The 15,670-nt window shown below is 26.0% G+C and overlaps 1 protein-coding gene across 1 annotated transcript; it reads right to left on the bottom strand.

Annotated features, from left to right (window-relative positions):
• Positions 1 to 551: 551 nt before the first annotated feature.
• Positions 552 to 9,844, bottom strand: LOC124935243 (cucumisin-like). Its single transcript, XM_047475690.1, has 10 exons — positions 9,768 to 9,844; positions 9,559 to 9,653; positions 9,212 to 9,458; positions 8,880 to 9,031; positions 3,213 to 3,307; positions 3,024 to 3,118; positions 1,883 to 2,104; positions 1,687 to 1,798; positions 1,160 to 1,373; positions 552 to 1,075 (listed from the first exon to the last, which is right to left on the bottom strand). Exons 1-10 carry the CDS (start codon positions 9,842 to 9,844, stop codon positions 552 to 554), a joined length of 1,833 nt encoding a protein of 610 aa, XP_047331646.1.
• Between the last annotated feature and the right edge of the window lie 5,826 nt (positions 9,845 to 15,670).

Raw genomic sequence — 15,670 nt, forward strand, 5'->3', positions numbered from 1 at the left:
TCCACTAAGAATCTCGGCTTCACAGAATGGGCGCCTATGGTATATCAACTTTCAACCACAACATCATTTGGAAATCAAGATTACCTTTATTCAAATGGAAGTCAATTTGGTGGCTGATTGGATAGCAAAACATTGCACCTCTTTTAGTTATTTTTATTGTGTTTCTCATCGTTTTTTTACCTTGGATTTTATTGTGTAATGATTCTTTTTAAGTTAATTATAGTACTCCTTATTATAAAAATAAAAGATAGTATTATAGTGGGAAAATGAGTGTTAAAAGTTAAAATGGGTAAGAATATCATGTAGTAGAGAAAAAAATGACATCTTAAATTATATTTTAAAACATTTGTAAAGATAACTCTAAATAATATAATGTATATTACCACAAACATAGTTTGGAGACATTGTCTCCATAAACAAAATATTATTCAAGGACACAACAATAACATAAAATCACATATTTTGAATATTCTCTTTAATCTTTGCCTTATTTTTATATCATAAAATCAATGTTTTCCCATTATTTAGGTTTCATATATTATTTTAGTTGTTTATAATGTATAAATAACAATGGGACTTCTCACTTTATGTGTGGCGTCTACCCATGACAAAGAAGCATTAACAATTGTCGATGGAGGAATTATTCCCTCAACGGTCACCGTGAATGATTGAGTTTGTCCGACACCCATGAAAGAGATTGTATCGGGGAAAACATGTATTTTCAATTTCTCAGAAGAATCAATTTTGACATTGTAAGTAGTCGATGTCAAGCCCACATTTGTAACTTTCCTAAGAAATGTGACCTTAAAATTTTTCAATGGAAGGGTAAGGAAGCAAAATGAAGGCATATTAAGATTCCAGTCATATTGTTTCACAAACTCGGTGCATGTGCTATTGTCACCCGTAAGATAGTGCATTTGTTGATTGGTATATCCTAGACTGCACAAGAACTGTATATAATCCTCTTTATTGGCATCATATACAAGTCCAGGATCGATCGCCGCTATAGGATTTATGAGTCCTGCTCCATAACCAAATTCTTTTTCTAGAGTTTTCATTGCACTCATGGTGAATGCTGCCAAGACAATTTTGTAGAGAAAAATATAAATAATATTTAAGAAATTGAATAGAATAAGTGAGTTATACGTTAAATAAATACCAGTTGTCATAAGAGCCGATTTTATAGCTGATGGAGACCACGATGGATTAAAAGATTTGACATATGCAGCCGCGGCACTAACATGTGGGCAGGCCATTGATGTGCCCGATTTGATTGAATAAGGAACTCTTCTTCTATCCATTTTTAGATTCGTTGGAGAATTCGCAAGTGTCCACGCTGCCAATATGTTATCACCAGGTGCAGACAAATCCGGCTACAATAAGAGAAATAAAATTTTGTATATTTATTTTATCTTGCATAGGTTCCTAATGTCAAACTTCTAATCTTATTTTTGTTTAAAAAAATCGCAACCAAGACATCTCTATTTTTGTTTAAGAAAATCACAACCAAGGAAACTCAAAATAAATACAGATAACATTAATCTTTTTTTTGTTGTTAATTTATTATATAGATAAAGTTCCTGTTGTAATTGAGGTTGATCAAAATCATTTTCACAAAAATGTGACACCATCTTTTAACCTACAGTAAAAGAAAAGGGTATAATCAATGAAGATAACTTATACAACCTTGAGGATGCCAAATGTTATAGTATTTGGTCCCCTAAACGAGGTAGGTGAAGTATATGGTGCAAACTCATCAACAATTTCATAGCTCTTCATTATGCTTGCAGTTGCATCTCTATTTCACACCAAAAAAAATATAAAAAATCAAAGAGTAAATTAAATCCTACAAAAAAGAAGAATTCTTCTATATATATTATACCTTGTTCTATTAATATAGTTCAAGATTTGTATTCCATCCTCACCTCCAACCAAAGTTGTTGGGAGTGAAAAAACCTTAGCAGTTGTTGAAGATACATTTGTTCGTATCACCATACCAACTGCTCCACCCAAAAGAGCTTCTTCTTCTCCTGTATTAAATTCGTCATAAACTATAATTTTACCTTTTACCAACCGTGGATTAAGTGGTTTTGGAAGGCAGGACCTGCAAGTTTATGAGAGCAATAAGAGTATAAAACCCTAAGAGCAAGGAAAAATGACTTTGGTTTAATAACTTTGGAAGCTTAAGGTATAAATGAAAAAAATAAATTTAATTTATATAATGTTATAATATGCGCATAAACTTTAAAAGATTCAAAATGAAAATTATATTTAAAAAATGTAAACAACCTTATTCATTTATTTAATTATTAATTTAGGATGTAGCACGACTTACATTAATTATCATTATTTTAACTTAAAGAGTTCACAGTAAAATCATGGTAGGTGTGTTCTTATGAGTAAGATTTTTAACATTTAAACTATCCTAATGAGTTACAAATATCTATATTATTTTTATATCATATATTATAGTTTAGTTTTTATGTTGACAAGAGGGATTAATGGAATGAAATATTTAATTTACTAAAGAGAGAATTCTTAATTATGTTTTTTTTACTGGATATTAATTCATCAAAACATAAAAAATAAAAAATAAAAGAAGTCAAATTGAGCTTATTTGCTATTTTTTTTTTAAAAATTAAATAAATAAATTATATTTGATAAAATAATGTTATCGAAAAAGAAGTAATTAACTTCATCCATTAATTACTTCATTTTTAAACCACTTACATAAACACATTCCATCTAATTTAACCATATTATCTATATCAAATCATAACAAAATTAATATAATTTATTATTTAAAATATTTTTTAAAAGTGAATGTAATGGTTACAAAATATAATTAGTTTCTAAATAACAATATTATTGAAAAAAAACTCATGAAACTAAATAATAAATATATATGTCATACAAACAAGCTAAAATATATAAGCTTATCTAGTATATATAACATCATTATATTAGGATGTTTTGTAATAACGGTTTTTAAAAGAGATAAAAGAGAGAATATTTTGCAGTACCTAACACTAGGAATACAGAAGCCTCTCTTTTTCACATTATCACCATACACTATAGGAGGGAAACCATTAGGATCAAAAGTGTTCACTGAAATTCCCTGCATTAGAGAAATGACTAAACAATTAAATGACTAAAAAACACATTATATCCGGACTTTGCTCAAACAAAAGAAATGGTAGTGAAAAACTCACCTCAAATGTTGTACCATCACCCAACTTCAGGTTGGTAATAAATTTACGATTAGTCCTGCTTGATGCAACTGTAAGTGCCCATGGAGAAACATTACCTATAGTCCCACATCAAATATTTCGATCAAGGTCCAGATCCAGAACAAGAAGATCCACATTCAGATTCAGGTCCAGATCCAAGATCAAGAAGAAGAGAATAACGAAGAACGGCTTAATGAACCGTTCTTCATTCAAGATCCAGGTACGTTTCCGCAATTACAGTTTATCTCAATTTATCGACATAGAATATTAAGAATATAGATTTAAGGATTAAAGATCTAGATTAAAGATTCTAACAAGTGGTATCAGAGCCTCTCTATGTCGATCTATTGAGATTTAATAAGAATTTTTTAAGAATATGATTAGACATTTTTTTTGTTCTTGATCTAATTTGGCTAGTTATGTTCTTCATCTAATTTGGCTAGAACGGATAATGATAGAATGAATTAATGAATAGTAACAACAATATTTGATGTATATATTAATCTAAAATTTTGGATTAGATTAAAATAAAGAAAAGACATCAAGTATCTAATATAATATATGAATATTTAATTAATTAGAAAGATATAATAAAGAAGTTAAAATAAAGAACTGATCATATGTTATAAAGAAAGATATCAAATATTGAAAAGGATTTGTTAAAGAATATTTGTTAAAGCATGAGGAAGATGAACAGTTTAGAAACGATCTTTATTAAATTATATGTTATAGTAAAGAATTAAAGACTCTAAACATCTAAACGATTTTTCAGAAATTATAAAGAATAAACGGTTTTAGAATCATAAAGAATAAAAAAGATGGAAAAGTTTTATTTTAAGAATTGGATTTAATTATTAATTTGAAAATAATAATTCAAATTAATAACCTGAATTTAAGTCATAAATATATGGTAAAGAAGTTGAATTTTTTTTTAAAGAATTGGTCAAATTAATATCTATTTATTATTAATTAGATAATTAAAGAGATATTAATAAATATATTATATATATTTCGGTTATATATATATATATATTTTGAGTACGAATTAAGTAAGGAAATTTGAATTTTAGAATAATAATTTATATAATAATTATATAAGTATGTAAGGAATTAAGGATGGTAAAGAAGTTGAATTTTTTTTTAAAGAATTGGTCAAATTAATATCTATTTATTATTAATTAGATAATTAAAGAGATATTAATAAATATATTATATATATTTCGGTTATATATATTTTGAGTACGAATTAATTAAGGAAATTTGAATTTTAGAATAATAATTTATATAATAATTTATAATTAATTATTATAATTTATTTAAGGAATTAAAATAATAATAATAATATATATAAGGAATTAAGGAATTCAGTTTTGGAATAATAATTAATTATTATAATTAATTTAAGGAATTAAAATAATAATAATTATATAATTATGTAAAGAATTAAAGAATTCAGTTTTAGAATAATAATTAATTATTATACTTATTATAATTAATTTAAGGAATTAAAATAATGATAATATTATTTTAATTAGTTAAAAATTGAATAAATATTTATTCCTGAAATAATTGTTAATGTATTAATACATTTATATATAATTAAGAATAAAGTAAAATATATTATAGAATTCTAGAATTTTAAAACATTAATATATATCTATGATATAGGTTATGATTTGAGAATTAAGTAAAGAAAAATAGTTACTTATCATGTTTATAATCTTTTATAAATATTGATTACATTAAGTTTGTAATATATTTAATGAATTAGTATAAAAACGGATGTATCATCCATTTAATTTATGACTTAATTCATGTATGGAATATATTCAGAAATTAAGAAAAAGTCAATTTATATAAATATATTCAGAAATTAAGAAAAGACAAGAATAAAGAGATTATTATTTTATTAATAATAATAATTTACAATTAAAGAATAAATAAATATCAATAACTTATTTATCAAGAATTAAGTTATTTATTTAGAATTAAGGAAATCAATTAACCTAATAATTGATAAATTTAGAACTTTGAGTAATCTGTGTAATTGATTATTTAATTATTTATTATATTTGGATGAATAATCAATCATGTTATATTACACATTCAAATATATATACATATTTCGGTCTTTATGTATATATTGTGTTGATTGATATTAAGAAATAATTAAGTGATTAGTAAAATCACAATTATTTGTTTTGTGTAACACATATGGAATTTATGCAATTTTGATACATAAAACAACATTCGGATTTTCGGTGTTAATAACACATTCAAAATTTGGTACAATTTTAGGCCCACTTAAATTTGTAATTATGCGGTTGTTAATCGGCCCAAAGGAAGGTTAATAATTGGTCGGATTGCAAATTTAAATAATGTACAAATTATTAATTTATAGAACATATTTGTTTTATAAGATTAAGACGGTTGTGTTTGTAACTATGCGATTATTAATCGGACAAAAGGAAGTTTAATAATTGGTCGAGTTACACACTTAAAGTATGTACATAAGTTATTAATTTATTAAATCAATTAATTGAAGCAACATCCTACCAAAGTAGGCTCTCTTGTGAAGGTTAATATGTTTTATAAATTAAGAAGGTAGTGTGTATGTATTTCATGCGGTTATTTAATCGGCCCAAAGGAAGATAAATAATTGGTCAGAATAACATTATGCACATGTGGTAATAAATATGTAACAATTATTCGGTGGGCCATGTGAATAATTGGAATATCCAAAGATAACCAATTATTTGACAGGACTTATTGTTAATATTTGATTACTACAAAAGAGTACCGTTTGCAAGTTAATATTTAATGTCCAAAGACTAAATATTAATGTTGCGTTTGGTATCTTATGATGAGACGTACCATTATTTTGAATTTATGTGATTATTAAAATTTTGTGAGTATGGTTGTTCATTTATTTTGTTATCTAATCAAGTTAACACTTCTGCTTATACGGATTATTTTTTTGTCAACATCTTAAGTTCATTTTATATGATATAATTTTTAAGACATATTTAGAATTTGTTGTATTTTTAAGAATTATATCTAAAATGGTTAAAATTGCTAAGGGTATTATTAGAATAAAGATTTCATAAATAATATATGTTTTATTTTGTTTCAAAAGTAATGCATTAAAGTCAGAGTTACAATAATGTATTCTCATGCATCTAATTTGGATTTTCTTATTTACACTTAAGTTAATTGATGTGAATTGTAGTTGTCTAAAGGGAGACATAGTCTCTATATGAACTCACATCAATTGTGTGTAAGAAAAATAAAAGATTGAAACAAAAATAACATAAATAGTGTTCACTTAGCAAATACCTTAATACATAATAAAGAAATGAAGTTGTAAGAATTGCAGATATTGCACCTAAAAGAAAATTACTAAAGAAAGTGGTGCATAAAAGAATACATATTATAGTTTGTTTTGTTTGTTCTAAGAGTAATTTAACTTCAGTACTCATACACATTTAATGGTAACTTCAGTATTACTAAAGTAAATGTGTTGATGTACGGTTGAGTTAATTGTCAAAAGTCAATTGATGATGAAAGAAACATCGGCGTGGGCATTGACAATTCATATTAAAGATGAAGAAATAAAGAATTACTTTAGATACTTTTTTTATTTGGAAACAAACATTTATGAAATATCTTCATGTAATTGATTCATTTGGAAGGAAGAGTTAAGAATTACAACTTATATATGGAATAAAGATTCAACTAAAACAACTAGTAAATTCTTTTGGGGTTGTCCAGTTAAGGTCAGGCCTTATAGGTCTAAAGAAAATAAACTAGACTAAAGAATTTCTAGATGTTAATTATTGAATATTTTGAAAGATCTAGAGATAAATTTAGTCTCATAAGTACTTCAAGATTAGCCTTGAAAATAAATATATATACATAATACTCCTTAAACAAGAGTTTAATGTATGCTCTAAATTATATGAATCAAGAAATTAAGAATATTTATGATGTTGGACAAATATTTGAAGGATCCTGGTTTGGATCATTAAGAAAGCAACCAAACAACTAATGTGATATTTTAAGAACAAAACATTGCATACTCATATAGTGAAATCGAATCGGATAGAGATCATTTGGTATATTGATTCGAATTTTGTTGGATACTAAAACAGTCGAAAATTCGTGCCACATCATTTTAGTTTAAAGAATTAATTTTTGGAAGAGTGTTAAGTAGACACTCGAATTATTTCAAGTTGATGGCAGAATTTATTAGGTGTTTTGTGGTATCCAATTAAAGAATATGACTGCAAAATTTTGTCACGAGGTTGCAAATTATGAATGATATAGAAAGACCACTAAAGTTATTACGTGACAATAATTTGCAGTTCTTTTACTTTAATAGTAATATGAGTTTGACTAAGTCGAACTATTTGGAAAATAAAGAATTCAGAATGTTTATTTATTTATTGAGCATATTTGGACAAACTCTAAAATTACGGATCCGTTCTCTAAATATTTGCTATCCGAGGTCTTTCATGAACATATTGTTCATATGGATATTACATATTTAGATGATATACAGTTTTAGTGGGAGTTTGTATTGTGATGCTTGTATAGATACAATTTGAAATTTATGTGCACATTGAAGAATTAGTTTCTAAAGAAATTAAAGATTTAGTTTTTAAAGAAAATCAAGATTTTAAAGTTATTCAGATTGATCTCTATAAGGAATAAAGGAGGACCAGTTGGTATTAGACATGTTAAAGATCACACTACATGTTAATCCACACTACACACCCATGTTTAATCTATGTCATTTGATTGTATTGACATATGTGACTATTGAGGGTTTAGTTACGAATTAATGTAACAAAAAACCGCTTTAATCCTATGTTGTTATAATTGATGGACGAGATTGATATAGATGTATTTGTAATGATAACAATATTTTGAGCTCTTAAGGTTATAATATACAATTGAAGGAAATATTATATGACCCAAGTGGGAGATTGTTGGAATTATTTCCAATATTTGGGTACATATATAATTTAATAATTGTATATTAGTTGTTATCATAATAAAGATTAAAGCCCAAATAAAGTGATCTATTAAAGTATAAAGGATATGGGCTTATTTGGACATCTATAATAAATATGGGGACATATTTGTGTAGAAGCAGAAATACCATTCATTATTTCGTTGATGGGCCGAATAATAAATGGGTATATTAGGGCTAGGTCCCCAACCCATATAGATAGCCAGCCTATTTATTTCTCTCATCGAACAATAAGGATTTAGTTCATCTCTCAAGAACTCTCAAGAAGGCTATCGATATAGGGTTGGAAGACTTAAACCCCACCCACATCAAACATTCCGATCAAGGTCCAGATCCAGAACGAAAAGATCCACATTCAGATTCAGGTCCAGATCCAAGATCAAGAAGAAGAGAATAACGAAGAACGGCTTAATGAACCGTTCTTCATTCAAGATCCAGGTACGTTTCCGCAATTACAGTTTATCTCAATTTATCGACATAGAATATTAAGAATATAGATTTAAGGATTAAAGATCTAGACTAAAGATTCTAACCGTCGCTATATAAGCAACCGGTTGACCAACATACTTTATATACCGCGATTCGCGAAGATGGGACTCCTCCTCGAGCTGTACCGTTAGCAAGACCATAGAAGCTTGTACTAACAAGGCCACCCGCTATAATTGATGCTACATGAGTTCCATGACCATCAGTGTCTCTAGGAGACTTAATGTCACCCTTTTCGAAGTCTCTATCTTTCTTGTAGAACCTTGCTCCGATTATTTTGCTACAAGAAGAGGGTAATATCTAACCATTTTGTTTTTATTAAACTTTATTTACTCCTACAAAAATTATAGACCTAGATTGACCATTTTTTAATATTTGGACATATTATAAATAATTAAATAAAATGTTGGTGTTTTTTTAATTTAATTCAAATAATTCATAAAAAAACAATATAACTTACTTATTACAAGTGAAATTAGTTAGTCCTTCACAAGAACCCTTCCATTTCCTTGGGGGTGGTCCAAATCCTTCATCTATAAAGCTATTCGATTCTGGCCATATCCCAGTATCTAGTACTCCAATAATAATATTGCTTTCAACCGTTTTCTCTCTTTTAACCGTTTGAGGGAATCCAATAAAATCCCATGATTTTGTTGTAAGTATATGGTTGATTTTATTGGGAAAAACAGATATTACTCCTTTCATTACTGAAATAATTAAATTGATGAATTTAAATGATAACTTTATAATATTTTTATATTATTTATATATATATTAATACAAATAAGAAATAATCAACAAACTTACATGATATTTGTTGAACTTCGTCATTTGTTAATAGAGCAACAAATGCATTGAAACTATTCTTGTAACTGTAAATAATTTTTGGCGAATATTTGCTTCTTAAGAAAAAAATAAATAAATATTATAAAACATAAATTTGATCTAAATTATATTAACGACGGAGAGAGAGAAAATAATTATTTTAAAAAAGTTTATATTATTAATATTATTACCTGTCCAGAGCTTTTTTTAGAAAATTGAAATGCAAGAGAGATGGTGAGATACCCAATGTTTCTTTCAAGTGTCCCATATACACTATATATTCCTGTATAAACATAATACATGTCAAAATATAATATATCTATAAATATATATATAGTTGGTAAGATGTTATTAATAAAAAATTCAATATATATAACTGGTAAGATGCTATGAATGAATAATTCAATTCTTAGTGGCATAATGTAATAATAAACTTTGAGCACATACAACTAAAGATAACAATTAAAATAGGTCCTACAATTTCTGATCATAATTAATTTTTTGGCTTCGATTTTTTTTTGTGTCGATTTTTTCTAGTTAGACATGTAGTTGACCATGAATAAGACGGAGATGATATTTGTGTTCCCGCCTGACTATTTTCTGATTTCACTCCGAACATTAATAAATACACTTTAATATATAATAGCACTAAAATATTTATTTAATTTTTATATTTTATAATAGTTTTATGTTTATATTTTTATAATAATATCCATTTTTAATATAATATAATATATATTATATAAAAATTATTTTATATAATTTTATTATAAAAAAATATTTAATTAAATAATATGGTATAAATGATGACCAGCGAGATTTCTTAAAATCCAACCGGTCAAGAAGGGTAGTAAAAAAAATTACAAATTAGAATGAAACAAGAATGATAAATATTCTTCTTTCCAATAAGTCTTCTAATCATCTCTAATTATCACATGAACATATCATGTGAATATGCATTAAAAAAAAAAATATATCGCTTTCTTTAATTTATTTGATATTTGAAAGATAACCTAAATATAAGATCATATTTCGTTGAACTAAATTGAGACTTGTTTTATAATAATATATTAAAATTAAAATTAGGCAAAAAGAATTCTTTATCTAGGATTTCAGAATGTTTATTTCTATACTGATACCTATTATCTAATTCTACCAAAATATTTACTTATGAGTAAGACAAACTCTTATTTTCTTCCTTGATGATTTTTCTTATTTATATGGTTTATTAGGTGGAGATCAAGCTTGAGAAATAGTGAATATTAATACAAATAACTTCTCATATAAATGTTAATGTTCCCATATTCTTCACTATAAACTGGGTTCAAGATTTCTTATATTGTCATTATTGTGACCATATTCTCATTAATAGATTCCTAACCTATTCTATTATGAAGCATCATATATATATATGGTGCTTATAATTAGTCCAAAACATTGAAAAATATAGTATTGTTTAACTCCTATATTTAAAAGATTTAAATATTTTAATTTTTATTTAAAACACTTTAAATCTAAAAGTTTAAGTATATAGGTCATTCTAGCTCTCTAAGTCAAAAGAAAATATTTACTCTCAATATTATATTCATTATTACTATTTTGTCAATGTTCCAAGTAATGCCACTAGCTTGTATGTTATACTAATATATTTATTGACAATCATAATTTTATGGTATTTATTTAATGGTAATACTATTTGATTTAGTTAGATGAAATAAAAATTTAAAATGTAACACTTATAATGTAAATAAAATATAATACATAAAAAATATTAAAGAGTAAATTAAGTATGTGCCTTTCGTTCCAGCCCATAAGTGCATGTAAGAAGAAGAATCACAAATGATCCAAGAAAACTTGGAACACTTAAATTTTTTCTTGTATCCATCTTGGGAGATGTTTTGTGTTAATTGAACTTGCAAGAGAGGTATTTATAAAACTTATTAAATATTACAATTGTAATACAATAAGGAAAAACTTTAGCATTTTAAGATTTCATAAATATAAATATGAACTTTACTTTAAAAAAACAAACAATCTTTGAAATAGTCTATTTTATTTTTTTTACCAATCCTATAGTTATAGATGACCTCACCTAACCAAAACCGGATCCCATCCTATCAAGGAGTTGAACTTGAGCAATCCAAAAATTATAGATCTAATTTTTGCTAGAAATCTTGTCTTGAAAAATAACAGAAAAATATATATATACATACGATGTTACAAATAAATAAAAATAAAATAAGATATACGAAGAACAATATCACCGTATTTGATGGTTGATTCTAAGAATGTGTTAAACACATTTCCCTTAAAACAGTTCCACCGTCTCCCCGTGTGCTAGAGCTTGTCACAAATGGCTGTCTCCTAAGGTACAACGAATCTAGTAGTGATTCAGCACCGGAATTACTACACAACGAGTTTGATAAAGTATCTGAACTATCACCGGGTTTCAACGGAAAATATCGAGCGAAGAACTCGAAGAACACTCACAAAAAAAGAAGAAGGCTTTTGGAATTCTAGAGTGAGAAAGATGAAGGATGAAGTAAGTGTAAAATGAATAATGAATGGGTATATATTGCTGAGAATTAAAGCTGTAAATAAAATCATCCAATCGTTTATTAGCAATAAATATTGCTCATTCATTTGTTAATTAATTCATAACTAATTAACATCAGCCTATACGTTGATTTGCCGAAATGCAATGTTATACATTCAATGCTAATGCTAGCTAATTGAAGAGTCCATACGTTAGCCAATATGCCAATTAAAGCTAAATGTTTATTCTAACATTATGCTTTAATTTTCTAATTAGGCATTAAATATTAATTAAACAATTAATATTTAATTATAATTTGGATTAAATTCACCGTTAATTCACGTTTGAATTTGTGTGAATTTTATTTGATTTTATTTATTTACAATCTTATTTCCATTCATTAATGGAATTAGCTTAATTCCAACAATCCCCCACATTAATGGAAATTGAAAGATTAACCCGGTGAAAAGTTGAATTCTACATAGGATAGGTAGGTGTAATCCTTTGAACCTTCCCTTGTGAAAGCATATAACTTTACTAGCTGATTAGTAGACTCGATGTCCTTGAACTATTCTGCCTTTTGTGTAAACGATTACACACTTTCACATAGAATTCTCCCTAATACATGTCAAGCTCTCATGGTTGTGTCCATTTTGGCCATGGAACACGCGCCTGGTTCTGTGAGAGGGTCTAGAATTGAGCCGTGCAATTCTTTCGAAGCGGCCCCACTTCTCCCTCACATAGGTGATCACTTTGCTCACAAAGAATCATTAAAAGCGATATACTTATCCTCGTCAAAATATTATTGTTTCGTTATAGGATTAATCCTCAACAATAACTTTCTAAGTCAGTACAATTAGGTTGTCCCATTGAACCTAGTTCTTGGGATCTCCAGTCTGCATTGGTTGGGTTTTCCTTCATACCAACTTATAGTAGGCTAATGTCTCAAAAGACTTCAAATTATCTCTCTATTCAATAATCTGATTAGTGGATCCACAATGTTATCTTTGACTTACATAGTCAAATTTGATAACTCCATTAGAGAGTATAGTCTAATGACATTATGTCTAAGACGTGTATGTCTAGACTTGTCACTGACTCTAAGCTTGTCCAATTTCTAATTACTATCACCATAATTAGAAATTTATGTTGGTACATTCTTAGTTAACCTTGGAACATTTTCTAATAAGAAGCATAGTCATTCGTACATGCTTATCATTTAATTTTTTATGAAAATATTGTTTACTTGGCTAACTAGTAGACAAAATGTCTTTGAACTATTCTGCCTTCGTGTAAACGATTATATATTTTACATAAAAATATTTTATTTTTCGACATAAGTCAAAAATATAGATTATAATGTTTAATCTATCCATCATATGTTTCTTAGAAGATTTCCATACGTAGATTGCACTTCTAAGTGTAACCATATTCACTTTTAGACGTAAACTCTTTCATTTAATAATATCAACATATCATTTGATAACAACATGATATTTCAATTAGTGCAATTCATATCCTTAATGGATTTTATCATTTTCATCGTAATTTTTAATGATAAAATATCGTACAAAAGACACGTAATGAAATAATTTTCATTGTCTTCATGATATATATAATTGTCACATCCACTTTTTAATAAAAGTATGATCAAATTTTCATATCATTATTATAAAATTTATTATAAGTCATATCAAGACTTTATAAACTTTCTTTTTCATTTATTTCATAAAATCTTTTTGAAGACATTGATTCTTCAAATTTTTTATGAAAGTAATGTCAAAACATGACACGTTTCTTGATTTCAAAATCCTCAAATTTTAAATATCGATTTGAGCACCAATTCAGCAAATATAAACAAGACATTTTCTTGTTATTTTCTTTCTTTTTGTAAAGTTGCGCAACTTTATCTTTTATAGAGAACATATTTCTCTAACAATGAATTATCTTTTTATTTATCATAATATACACAATTATTTTTGTATTATAATCAATACAAATATTTACCCCCACATTCGTGTTGGTATCCTTTTTTAAATCACACACATTTGTATGATTTAAATCAATGATTTTCTAATCAAGAAATTGTCACACAATTCTTTTACAAATTTCTTTTGTTATACTTATCATACATTGAATAAGATAACTATATTATAAATATTTAATTGAATAAATCATAATTTCTATACAAGAGATTAGAATGTTTATTCATTTATAAATCATTCTTCACATAATCTCTACATAAGAAATTAAAAATATTTAATCAATTAAAATATTTATTTCAACACTTAATTTCTATAAAAGATATTAGAAATATTTAATCAAATAAATATTCACCATATCACATGATTTCTACAAAAGAAATCATAATGTTTCAAGCACCTTTGACCGAAGTTGATTAAACATTTATTTCCGGTTGCACGTTTGCATCCCGTAATATCGGCACGTTTGCCACATTATTCTCAAATCAAAGAAGACTTTGCGTGTAATTATTTGATTTCAAAATTATCAAATTAAGTAAGTCTTAATGATGCAATTGGACAATGTATATCAAGTATCTTATATTAAACCAAAATTAATATATCTATATATATGATATTATATATTATTGCTTCTTTTATTTTAGTCACCACGATGACAAAACAACTATAATATATATAGTCAATAACATAGAAACGTAATCAGATAAATAATATGTCATATATATTATTAAACAAATATATATATACAACATCATTTATCATTAAAAATATCGTTTAAAAAATATATGATAATTAATTAGAATGTTGATCATTTATTTTTAATCAAATATAAAACTAACTAATTATATAAATAAATATTCATGTCATCAATTATTCAATTATTCGTTTCTTAATTAATTAGATGACCTTTAACATTCCATTACAAATCTTTGTCAATCAAAGAACACATGATTTGTGACAAATTTCAAAATTATCTATTAAAATAAAAATAGATAGAAATAAATCTTAATTTATATATATATAAATTTCTAAATAATCATACTTATTATGAATAACATTAACCATCATATTATTAGCTAATATGCATGATTTATATTAATAATCAATTAGCACATAATCAAATTAAATATAACTACAAATATATTTCATATCTTAATCGAAACACTTACATTGCCATGTTTTGAACAATAATCGACGTGAAACGACTATGCATGCTCAAAATAAATCTGAGTAGATTATTCTCACCGAGACTAATTTCCATAATCGTGTCTTTTTAAATGCATGATTAGAATAAGTTCTAAAACAAACAACTTATTTAATCTCAATAAATTAAAATGTCTCAAAATATTAATGACAACATTATTTTGACAAATTAAATTTCTACTTAAGAAATCGTTAGGATACCCAATTCATTTCATAATTTCTATATAAGAAATTATAATGATTTCAACATTCATATTATATATTTATATATATATATATATATATATTATAAAAATCATCATCAACCTATTAATCTCATAATTTTTACACAAGAAAATTATAATGATTTTCACACATTAACTACACCATTCAT

Source organism: Impatiens glandulifera, chromosome 4, assembly GCF_907164915.1.
Source record: "Impatiens glandulifera chromosome 4, dImpGla2.1, whole genome shotgun sequence".
NCBI lineage: Eukaryota > Viridiplantae > Streptophyta > Magnoliopsida > Ericales > Balsaminaceae > Impatiens > Impatiens glandulifera.